The 12,710-nt window shown below is 34.2% G+C and overlaps 1 protein-coding gene and 1 pseudogene across 2 annotated transcripts; both read right to left on the reverse strand.

The window, feature by feature from the left end:
• Positions 1-1,931: 1,931 nt before the first annotated feature.
• Positions 1,932-4,787, reverse strand: LOC118035652 (protein HIGH CHLOROPHYLL FLUORESCENCE PHENOTYPE 244, chloroplastic-like; annotated as a pseudogene).
• Positions 4,788-6,562: 1,775 nt separating this feature from the next.
• On the reverse strand, positions 6,563-11,181 carry LOC118035671 (protein ROOT HAIR SPECIFIC 17). 2 transcript variants are annotated; one of them, XM_035041282.2, is made up of 11 exons: positions 10,742-11,181; positions 10,513-10,578; positions 10,314-10,395; positions 9,867-9,943; positions 9,634-9,722; positions 9,353-9,536; positions 8,392-8,573; positions 8,091-8,193; positions 7,670-8,001; positions 6,848-7,321; positions 6,563-6,738 (listed from the first exon to the last, which is right to left on the reverse strand). In XM_035041282.2, the coding sequence occupies exons 1-10, from the start codon at positions 10,931-10,933 to the stop codon at positions 6,880-6,882; spliced, it is 1,749 nt and encodes a 582-aa protein (XP_034897173.1). In that variant the 5' UTR covers positions 10,934-11,181; the 3' UTR covers positions 6,563-6,738; positions 6,848-6,879. The 2 variants fall into 2 exon arrangements, with proteins under 2 accessions (XP_034897173.1, XP_034897172.1); XM_035041281.2 differs by having other exon boundaries at positions 6,563-7,321.
• Positions 11,182-12,710: the final 1,529 nt, after the last annotated feature.

Consider the following 12,710-nt stretch of genomic DNA (forward strand, 5'->3'; position numbering starts at 1 on the left):
TCATAGTTGATGCACTAGAAGATGTTTTTCAAAGGTTTTTTTTTTAGACATTAACATAATAAATCGATTTGAAAATATATTTTTTTTTTCCATATCAATAGATAAAAAGAACAAAAAAAACATAAAAAATAATTTGAAACAAAAATAAAATTCAAAAATTTTAAAATCAATTGTGAAAACGTTGTCTCAATCACCCTTTAAATAAATCAGACTTCAGCTTGGATTTAAAAAGATCACGATTACTCATTGGGCCAACTTGATTTGACCTTTTTCAACTTGGAGATGATTTGATATCAAACCTAACTCTAACTCGGATTAACTCTTGAGTCCAATAATTATTAACCTTCCGAACAGCAGCAGTTAAAATCTTGGAAGACATGAAAGCTGGCTTCCAATCAAGTTCGTGTAAGGACCTCCAAATGATTTTGACAGTGATAGAGCGAGTAGTAGGCTCCTCCTCTTTGGTGCGGTATCAATATTTGATGGCCCTCTCCATCTCCTTATCTTTCAGGAAAAACGAAAGAAAAACAGAGAGAGCAATCATTTCTCTATAATTTATTTCTAGTTGCTAATCATGCACCACTCCATTCAATATATTTTTGTTCATTTCTTATCCATTTTAAGATCTTTTTTTTTTCTTAATTTCTATTTCTTGCTATAATCTTTGCTAGCCAAGCTAAATAAAAACTTGCGTAACATAATTGAATGGAGGGTTCAACTAATTAAGGGGTTGACATCCTGGGATTTTCACCTCAAATCTGGAAGAAAAGTTAATTATGAGAGAAAAGAAATTGAAGATTATACGCTTTGTTTATTTTTACATCTGTATTTTGTTTTAATTACATACTTAAAAATATTTAGTTAATTAACATATAGTACAATTTTACAGGTTATACCATAAGATTCATCCGCCGTGTGTCATTAAGATGGCCGCCTCTGAGGAAAGTTTTTAGTAATGGTGGTATTTAAAAGTATAGTAATAATTATTTAAAAAATATATATTTTTAAAACGAAAAAATATACTATAGGTACCAATCATAAGATTTTCGAGGCCAAACTGGGCACGACATGTCAAACATAAAATGGGCGTGGACAGGTGTAGATAGCAGTCCTCTTTAGCTCATTCCTTGTGGATGACAGATAGAGCATCATTATGAGTGTGGGGCTTGCCCCTGATATGGACCACAGTTTCATAGTAGCCACGCTCTACAAGAAGTCCAGGCCCGTTACAGAGACATAGGTGGCCCTTTCTGCTCTTTTATAGTCTCTCTCTTTTTTTTTTTTAAATAATTTATAAAATCATAATTTTCTTTTAATTTTAATATTTTTCATATTTCCTGTTTGTTAAATTTAATCTCTATTATTTTAATTATTATTTATTTTATTTAAAATAATTTATGAAATTAGATTTTTTTTCAATTTTATTATCATTCAATTTTTTAAGGTGTAAGATTTATTTTTTATTATTTTAATAAATTTAAAAAAATATATTAATAATTTATTTTCCAACTCATTTTTCATAACATAACCAAACACTAAAAAAAAAATCAGTTTATTTTTTATGATACTACTAAATATCAAAAAATAATTTACTTTTCAAGAATTTATTTTCCAAAAAAACCAAACAAACAAGCCTTAATTATTTGATTTTGGGGAATTCCAATTCTCAAAAGCTTAACCTAGGGTTCTTGAGCTCTAGACCATGCCTTAAAGCATATTAAATTGGAGAGTGAAGGATTAAGAAATTACTACTGGGCCTCAGAGCCAAGGCATTCAAGAGAATTGAAAGAAAATGCAAGTGGGTGTTTCCCACAAGTCCATAGTCCATACACACAAGTAGATGGCAAAACATGTTACCAACCAACCAAAATTTTCTCTCTGATCAACTCTTACGAAAGAAAGCATTGTAGTTTCTATTTTCCTTTGGTCCCTTTAACCAAAAGAAAGAAAAAAACGAGTGAGATAGAGGAAAGAGTGAATGCCAAGTTGAGGAATATGAGTGGGCTTTACCTATTCATATATTTTGCCAAGCATAAAACTTGTGCTTACATGCATGGTTATAGCTTCATCTAAACCGGTTTTTCTTCATATGTAGAAGTCGCTTTGCTTTGATTGTGCTTTGAGGTCTTTCAATTTCTTTAGAATGTTTGTGAAGTAATCCTGCAGATATTTCTCCAGTGTAACTATATCTTTCTGGTCCACCCCAAGAAGATTGTATGTCCCATTCATTGGAACGGAGAAAACGATATCACTCGTACGAACCTGCGAATTCCCCGTAGGAGAAGGGAAAACCTCAGTTTTGCTTTATTCCATATAAAGCCGGAAGGAAAAAAATCGAAAAAATCATTAGTGTAGACATCTGAAAATTTGTGAGCTTATGATGCAGGTGAAACTGAGACTTTATGTAGTCCTCAAATGGAGGTGATGTGAATGCAGCAGAATAACGGCAGGTGTTCAGTTGATCTCTTGAAGGTTCATAGTATGCCCCCACATATCAAGAAGACTACTAACGATTCATTGTTTCAACAATACAGTTTGCATACTTTAAGAGATCTTCCATAACTATAGTAATCTTAACATGCTTCAATGCAGGACAAAAAATGCTAACTGATAAGACGCTTGCTTTATGTAACATGGCTAGAAGGTGAAACGAAAGATGAGAACTGGTTAACTCAGAAAATGCTAGTCTGTCAGCAACATCATTTGTCCACTCAAAAAACCCAGTCAATTGACGAGTGAATCTCAAGATAGAAACCGGAACAGTAGTAACATTTGCATCCTGCCCTGCCAGCCTCTCACACAATGTTATGACCTAAAACCAAGACAGCATGTTTAGCACAGAACAGGTAAAGTGTCTCACCATTCACTTTGGTCCAACCCAACGCATTGAATATTCACTTCATCACTTGAGGTAAGAAAACCCGGAACTAACAGGGCCTTCTAGCAACAAGACGGATGAATAGTCAAGCATCATCATTAAGTTGGCAAAAAGATTTCAGAAGAATGACATTGTTGGTCTTTATTAAGGGTTAAATTTTCTTAACTATCTCTTTACCTCCTCAGTAGTCCAAGCTCCAGGTCCGGCAAACGTGAGGAGCTTCCCATTAATTTTCTCATTCCGTAATGCGATTTATGTCAATCGACCTATATCCTAATAACACACGAAAGATAGCAAATAGGAAAAAGAAAATCTCAGCTTTAGCTTGACTTCACAAAATTAATTACCCAAGCAATTGAGAATCTTTAACCTGGGTGTCCATGTAAGCAATTCTTGTGGGGGCATCTGAAACAGATTTCTCTTCTAGTATAGTACTGCATATTGCCCAATAAGACCCTGGATAAATTAGCAACAGGCATTTTCAGCTGGATCAATAACATCAGAGTTTGCCGAGGCAAAACCAAAACCATAAAATTAGAAAGAAACATCAACACACGCATACTCAAAACAACTACCTTTTCATATTAACATCATCATCCTGGAACTTCAGGGTGCTTGTCACAGTTGTGAATAGAATAGAACACATATTTCTGTATTCCCATTGCTTTTGCACATTGTATAAGAGCAACTTTTCCTTCCCAGTCTACCTAAACAGAATATATGGATCAGATAAGGCCAACAAGAACATATTAAAACACAATCAGGAACATCCAGAGTCCTAAGAAACTTCTCGGTGCAATTACCTTCAGAGGAAAAATATATAAAGGTCATCGAGGATATTAACCTTTCTTAGACAAGTTCATTTTTAAAGAAGGCATATGCTACTCAATTCTTCTTAGAATCAAAACACTGTCCAGATGGAAAATATTATTAACTGTGAAAAAAGAAAATTGAGGGAAAGAAAAAATATCGAGCAACACATAGAAGATGAGAAAGGTCTATGGGTCGATCCAATCATATTCAATGTAAAAACTAATAGAAGCGGGCATCACCACACCATCTCCAGTTTATGTGGAAGACTTTAGCAGACAAAAGGATTTTCTCTCTCTCTCTCTCTCTTTTTTTTTTGCATTCAATTTCAATACAAGGCAGATGCTATTGCTTTCTTAAGACTATGAACAAACAAACGGTTGCTATTGAGGCAAGGCATTATGCACATGGACATTTCTAGGCTAATAGAGTCCTTAATAGAAACCAAAAATGAAGAAACTAAACAGATATGAACCTTTCAAAACATTACATACCGTTTTAATGGGCTGTTCTGGACGCCCAGTAGCACAGTCAATAATCGTATGAACCCCAACCATTGTCGCAGGTGTAGTCTCGGGTTTACTAAGATCTGCCTGCCATCCACATTTTGAAAACAATATTAAAATCTAAATCAATCCATTTACAACACCATAACAAAACCTATACTGGCAAGCAGAAAACGAGAGTAAAAACAGCTCACATTGACAACAGTGGCACCCCAATCACGAAGGAAGTCAGCAGGAGCAGGTCTTGGTCTAACAAGGCACCTAACATCATAACCTTCATCAAGGGCTCTTCTAACAATTTGCCTGCCTAAAGTACCTGTGGCTCCTACAACTAATATACTAGTTGGCCTAACAGGAGTCCCTGGTCCTAAATTCACTGCCCCTGTTGCCTCTGCAGTTCCACTAGCACTGCATTTGACATGATGCTTTACATTACATTTCCCTGAAGGAAATGACGTGGAAAGAGAGAGGAGAGGTTCTGGTGATAGAATCCTACGCTAGGAGAGGGGGTTAGTTGTGGATCTGGCGGTGAATTTACGGTGGTGATGGATTTTTCCTGGGGTTGCTAGCTGAGTTGGGAGTTTGCATGCCATTGCCGTGGGAGTGAAGCTGAGGGGGGACACCGAGAAGACAGAAAGAGCAGAAAATTATGGACGGTGCAACTAAACGACATCGTTCTACAACTCATGCTCGAAGACACATTATTTGTTTTTCTATGGGAAAAGTATTAAATTATGATAAAAAAACTAAAAAAAAAACTAATTGAGGTATGTAAATGAGCAAGAAAGTTACATAAAGCTAGGGTTTCACTGAAGCTAAGTTCCTGCTGCACGGATAAAATGATGTAGTTTTAGATTATTATTTTTGCTTGAATCGACTTTTTTTTCCAAAAAATTTAAGTGATTTCTTGGGGCTTTATGCATATCTTTTACTTTGGTCCTTGAGTTTTTACTAGACAATCCCTTGACTTTATTTATATTACAGCAAGGTCTATGAGGGAGAAGGTTCGAAATAGAGGGATTTTTTTGTTGGATTTTTAGGGTTATTTTGAAATGTGTTATGAGTTTAAAATAGATTTTTACATGTTTTGAAATGATTCAATGATTTTTTTAATTGAAAATAATATAGAAAAAATGTTGAAATAAAAATTAGTTTGACCTTATAACATACTTCTAAAGCGTGATTTTTATTAAATATTATATTTTTAAAATATAATATTAATTAAATATTGTGTTTTTGAAACATTACAACTTAAAATGTTATATTTTATAAATACAACATTAATTAAAATTTAAACTATAATTTTATAAATTTTTTTAGGTTTAAAACATGAAAATGATCCAAAATCTTATAATAATCAAAATGATCCGACCGTTTTAATTATAATTTAACTATTTTATCAAATATTTAATTTCTTTTTATTTCAAAATATTTGTGAACTATGACATTTAAATAATATTATAATTTAAAAACATGATATATATTAAATTCATATTTTTAAATCATAATATCACATTTTTATAGCATGATATATTTAAATTATGATTTTCACCCAAAATTTTTTAAAAGCTAATTATCCCATTTATCCACAGTAGTGACGGAGTGTTGTTGTAACTGTCATTATTGGTGGCTTGGTTGACAACACGTTGTACACTTTCTTTTTTTTAAAAAAAATTGACCGTATGTTTCCAATTCAAGCACTCAAGCCTAGATGTCACGAAGCCCATACGATCAGCCCCCAGGTATGCCCGGCTCATCTTTCTTCTTTGGTGTTTTTTTTTTTTTTTTTTTTTTATATATATATATATATTATTTTTTTCTTTATTTTTCCCTCATCTACTATTTTATTATTTTCTCAATATTATTTTTTTTTCAAATTTTTTTTTTAATGTTTCCTACATCCTCACATAAAAATAATGATTATTCTTTATGATTTTTACCTTTTTATGTTTTTTTTCAAAATTAGTATAAAAAAGTCATTCTTGTCAGAAAATAATGATTCTTCAGGCAAACTAAAAGAAAAAATGATTAATTTCCAGATTTATTTTCATAATAATCGAGGTTTGATAATTGATTGATCTAAAATATATAGTTTTAAAAAATTTAATGACACTAATACTGAAAAGAAACTGATTATTTTTTAAACATCAGCACTGACCATAGATTAATATATATTAGAAGAAAGAATCTAGGTAACGAGAATTTGATTGTTAATAATTAATCATCATGTGGTTTATATAGATTTTTAGTTGATTAAATTGACGCGAAATAATAATAATAATAGCAAAAATTGAGAATACGGGGATTTTTTAATCAATAGCGATGGATCATTGATTAAAATTAACCACCCTTCCAACATAGATTACTCAAAACAAAACACCCTCGATTTTATTTTCCTTGCTGAGTTGTCTGTCTGGTATATTCTCCATGCTCCTCTACTTGTATGTACCCATCCTACCTTACGGCAAGAATCGCCGACCAATAAGGAAAAACAAATGGTTGCCAAGGCCTCAGTATATACAAAGTTTCTTCACACTATGCCAGCTGCAGAAGATGATGAACTGTTGACATTGAAAAGAAAAGGGGAGAAGGGGGCAAGATGAAGACCCAAAGAATTTGTTGAAGAATTGGGTTAGGTTAAAGAATTCATTACTCTTGTTATGTGAAGAAATGCAGTCTCCTTCCTCAGTCAGAAAAGAATTCCTCCGAAAGCATTTCACCAGCCAGGCCTTTACCTTGGACCGCATTTCCATTGTCCACATAATCCATGTCGGCCGCATCCTGATCATGATCGTCCTCTATTGTGTGCTCATCACTCACATCATTAGTCCCATTCCTCTTGGTATTCTCTTTAACATTTTTATGTCCCTCGTGTGGTAGAGTCTGAGGAGTAGGATTCAGACCTGCCCCGGCCTTAGCTACAGGATCCTCACATATGCAGGATGAAGGATTTTCATGGAACTCACCTCTGCCAGGCTTCACTTCATTTGGCTCTCCCATGAATCCAATTTGGAGAGATCGAACCCTGGACGCAAACTCTTCCCATGTTTTGTTGTGTCGGTTTATGAACAGTTTGTATAGTTTTTTAGCATTTGGACGAATTGTTGGTTTGTGCCCAAAGTATCTCCTGCATTAGAAAAATATGACAAAGTAGCCATGGATAAGTGGGCTGCCATAGCCATAAAGCAAGACTAAAGGTGTCTAGAAAACTACAAGGATGTAGTGTAAAAGATTTTGAAGGCAAATGTAATATACACCAAGAGAACTTTATAATTTTTCCAGCCCCACGAATTGAATACTTCAATGTTTAAGCCGTTTGGACTTGAAAACAAAAACAGGAAGAGAGCATAAACATTTCTAAGAGAAAATTATTCACCAGTTAATAAGGCCTTGGAATTGCTTCTGCACAAACTGTAGGCATAAAACAAAAAGAAAGAACGAACTTCATGCCTTCAAGAAAGAAAGGACTTCATACCTTCGACCAGCTATTATTTTGGCCATGTTTCCATTGTTGTTGGTAGAAAAAACGTCACTTTCATCACAAACAATGAAATCCAGTGCAGCCATTCGAGAAGAAAATGATGAAAATGGTGCCAACTCTCTCTTGCTGGCTAAAGTCTCTTTTGAATGAAAATTCGGAAAGAGAGCTTTGAGTGGTGCTAATGTTGCTTCACCTCCATATACTTCACCTGAAGCCACATATAAGTGAACATCACTTCCGAAACCCAAAGCTCTCAGCGTAAGACCAACTTCCTCTGGTGTGAGAGGGCATTTTCCTTGCCTCCGTTCTTTGTCAGGATTACTTGCCTGCGTTCACATCAAAATAAACATATCAGCCATGCTTCAAAAACCATTTAGGATATGCAATGTGTTCTGATAAACAACAGGGGTCTCACATGCAAAGATTTCCACCTTCTCCGGATCTTGCCGAGTTCCATCCTTTCTTTTTCTCCCCCGCCAAAATAACATCCAGAGAATGCAAGCATGTCAGGTTCAAACCTATAACATGATAACGTTAAATTTGTGTCAATGTTCTGACCCTTTCCTATGTTGACTATTCTAAGCTTAGCATAGGTGAAAAAAAAAAATCCCCCAACACAATTCTATAATAATAAAAACTTGCCAGACAATGATTCAAACAACAATAAAGTTTCTAGAAGAAAACTATCATAAATCAAGCATTCAGAAGGATATTACCTCAAGTGCAGGGCAATAAAGTGCTCACTTTTCATTCTCATTCTCTGAACCAGCTTTTTGCCCATTTCAAGAATCGAGTCTGTGAATTTTAAAGCATGGTAGTTGACTCTACATCTTAGCTTTTGTAAATCTGGGCTCAGCCTATTTGAGAGCCTGTAATCAAACTTTCCGAGCTGAACAACCTATAAAATCAAGGGATGGCCAGCAAATGTGAGTTAACATAAACAAAGAATCAGGAAGCCGAGCAGTATTCAATCAACATAAGTAATGTGTCATTAAAGTTCATGAGTTTAAAATCTCATGAATACCCTGAAACTAATGCTGCAAAACAAGAAACTAACAAAATATTTCAAAATTTTGAAACCAAAATGAACATCCAACAGTTTCAGATATTCTGTCCCTGCTTTCCCTAATTGGTTTTCAGTTTCACAACCGCACAAATATTGTGATCGTATGTCCCTGCTTCTATGTATATCAAATTCTACATTGAAACTAGAGTTTGGCCAAGGATGGTCGCTTTCCAAAATTCCCGGTTTCACCCAAGTAAATACAAACACCGAAGTTGATGAAACTGTAGTAATATTATTTTCCATTTTGTGCATCCTTTCATGAATTCCAACACAATCATGATAGATTGAAATTTTAGCTAAACATTAACCATAATACAACTCATTATACAGATATGTTATGGTTAGCTTGACATATCAAATTCCTCTAGCATCTATTGCTGGTGCAAAGTTGAAAGAATTGAACTCATAAGTCAGTGATTTATATCCATATTCAACCTTTTCATTAATCTACCAAACAATACTAGAAAAGTAAGAGTGGTAAATTTGTTTCCTGTTAAAGCTTTTCATATTATTAGGTTGCACCGTGTACAATCATGAAGTGAGAAAAAATATGAAAACATAGAATTTAAAGAAACACGATTTTCAAGCTCAACTTTTACCAGAAAGCTTACATGCTTCTTATTAAGAACAGGTAAAACTTTAGTCAGATAGCATAATGGAGTACACTTCCTCGGAGCACGCGTTCTATACGGGGTCAAAACTTTCCCATCCTTTGTGGGGAGCTGTTTGATAATAGTAACATCTTTTGATAGGAATGAAATGAACCAGTCAACATCAAATATTTCAGCAAAATCACTGCATCAAACACCAGAATAATATGAACATGCTGATATTTGAGCAAAAAGAATTGAGAATGTTAACAATGAATACAAGTTGTTATCTGCGGACATACCTGCTATCATTCCAGAAAGATTTCTGATCCAGCTTAGGAACAACAAGAGTAGCATTCAAAATATAAGCTGCAACAACACCATCTGTTATCTGCGGCCATAATGGTTATAAAAATCTCAGAATCACAAACTAGTTTGCCGTCCTATCAATTTTAAGGCAAACCACCATTGGCAGTAAACTATCAGCTAAAATTGCATAAGTTTATTTCCAAAACTCAAAATGTAAGAAACTCACCCCTGTTCTCTGTTGATTTAACCCTCCACTTGTAGCTATCAACAAGTACCGATTACTATTCGTTTTCAAATCAGCAGCTACATCATATAACAACATAACTCCAAATTAATGTCTAAAGTCTTCTGATCAGATTAGCAGACAAAAGTAAAAGAAAAGAAAAAATACTCCTTGATATATCTCAAAAAATTAAAAAGATTGCGTAGCATAACTCCATAAATGAACAAGATTAGACATGAAATCTGTTGCCACTCCCCGATTAAAACACATGGCCGCTTTCTAATTAAGACCAACTTCGTCATCTTTTTTTAATAAATTTCTCAGCGTGATTAATATTTAATATTCTAAGCATTCCTCCAATAATTCATAAACAAACACAAGATTATCATCAAAACCAAAAATCTCCAAATAAAGAGGAAAAAAACAGATATTAAAGCCACTAGAATTTACTTTGAAAGCTATCGTTGGCGTTACTGCAGCCATAGTAAAACTTCGATGACCTTGAGTTCCATAAATGACGCCCTGCACTTCTCTAACCATTTCAGAAAACCAAAAAATAAAAAATAAAATCAGGCAAACTAAAGCCAAACACACAGACTGACAGACACGATATGTTAAAGAACAAAGACTGGTCGTATAAGTTACATACCGCAGCACGAAACGGCGACGTCTCTGTACTAAACGTTGATTCGTCTACTTTAGCTCCATTTTTTAACTACCTCACAACACAAAACAGAAAATCATTCTCATTAGCTTGGTAATTACTAATTAATTAATTAATTAAAACAGTAAAAAGAGAAACGTAAACGTCCAGCTCAAATGAGAACGAACAAAATAAACAACCACGGCCGCGAAAATCGGAAAGGCAGAGACAATACCTTTGAGGAGCGGTGGTGGTTGATGATAGGAGGAAGAGGAGAGATGACAGAAAAGGCGGCAAAGAAAAGGAGGAAAGCGAAGATAGCGGAGAGTAACGGAAACTGAAGCAAGTAGTGACGCGTAAAGAAAATCCAATGGAGCACGGCGGCAGCGATGTTACGCTGTTTAGTTTCTCTCTTCTTTTTCTTCATTGTAGAAAAAGAGAGAGAGAGAGTTGTTGAAAGCTGGCTTTCTGAAAGGCAGGAGAAAGAGAGTGTCAAAGCTGATGAGCAGAGCGGAGAAGAGGACAGAGCAGAGCGGAGGAAGGTGATATCTTGCTGTTGCTCTAGCTGCAGTTACGAAAAATACATTTTCGTATTATTTATTTTATTTAATTTTTTTACGAGGGTTCCACGGCAGATTGAGTTCTAGACCCGTTCAGGCGTTCCCTGGAAATGGACTGCGCCGAGACCTTTCCATCTAGTATATTTATACGGGGGTGGTTGGGTGCGGGTGATGTTATGGAAACTGGATGCCGAGTTGGAGTGAGATTTGGACCGTGGGTTATGGATGGTAATGGCTGGTTTGGTTTAGATGATTTTACAGGAAAAGTTGCCCCAATTTTATTTTCTATTCTTAGATTAACGTTCACACATTTAACATGCGATAATTATAATACAAGTTTGCGAAAATATTTTCATAAGTTAATATAAAAAAGCTCATTCAAGTTAAAAAATAAATAAATAACATTTGTGTGCGCTACATGTAATAATTTCAATGCACTTCGAATTCTTGCACCAACACACATATTATTAACTTAAAAAATATTTTTATACTAAAATCGGTCACATACTGCACATGTGATTTTATAAATTGATATGTGATTTTTATACCAAATTTTGACACTAACGAAAAATAATAATTCCACACGAAGCTGAAACGCGTGTAGTTTTTGAACCCGTAAGATGATAGAGATGTTGCCTCACGTGCTATGGAGCGAGTGGGAAAGGGTGTTCGGGGGATTAAACATTGTCGTTCTGGCCACTTTAATAACGCTTTTCGATGTGATTTAAGTCCGTGCTTTTGTTTTCTTTGTATCCGTAAACCCCATGCAGTCCTGCTATTTGTTTTTCCACCTAAATTAAATATTAATTATCTCACTAATCAAAAGAATTTTTTTACTCGACTCGATTTATATCATATTAAAATAAGAAACAATAGTTTACATACAGATGAAAGAGCATTAGAATTCATAAAATTTATCAAATAAAAAAAATAATTCTATCAAGATGGTTTTTCTAATAATATTATAATAGATGTTGTTGACTGAACTATAAATGATTTTAGATAATAGTAGTTTTTTTTTTTAATTTATAAGGTATTTTAGATTTAATCCAAGGAAATAATGAAAATTTAATTTTAACTTTAATGACTAGAATTTTTTTTGAGATTTTTGTAGAGGATAAGGTGTGACAGAGTGACTCTGTTTTGGTGGTTAAAAGAAGTAAATCAAGTCGACTGTGATAATATCTGGAACGAAGCTTGCCAGATAAAATTTGGTGAGCTGTGAGCAATGTGATTTAGATCAACCAGTCATAATTTTGATCAAGACTCGTGATGTGGACCCACGTCACGTGCCAGACTGGAGATAATCTTTTTGTAATTAGTTTTAAAATTAGTGCTGATTAGGTGATGATGTAGGTGGTTAGTTGACGGACAGAAAAGATACTGTACTTGCACATAAACCCACCCCACAATAGCCTCCAAAAACAAATTGAGTTGTTAAACGATGCAGAATTTGTCAAAAGTGATGAATTATTGTTCTCTGAAAATGAAGTTAGCTGATTAAAGTAACTCACTGGATAAAAATTACAATATTGTCCTCGTAAATGGTAACTCGTCCACCACAACCTGATATGTTTTATTTCAAATCTAGATGAGTTGTTGTAGAGCCAATTTTGTTTTATTTTATTTTTAAAAAAACTTCTC

Source organism: Populus alba, chromosome 9, assembly GCF_005239225.2.
Source record: "Populus alba chromosome 9, ASM523922v2, whole genome shotgun sequence".
NCBI classification, from domain to species: Eukaryota; Viridiplantae; Streptophyta; class Magnoliopsida; order Malpighiales; family Salicaceae; genus Populus; species Populus alba.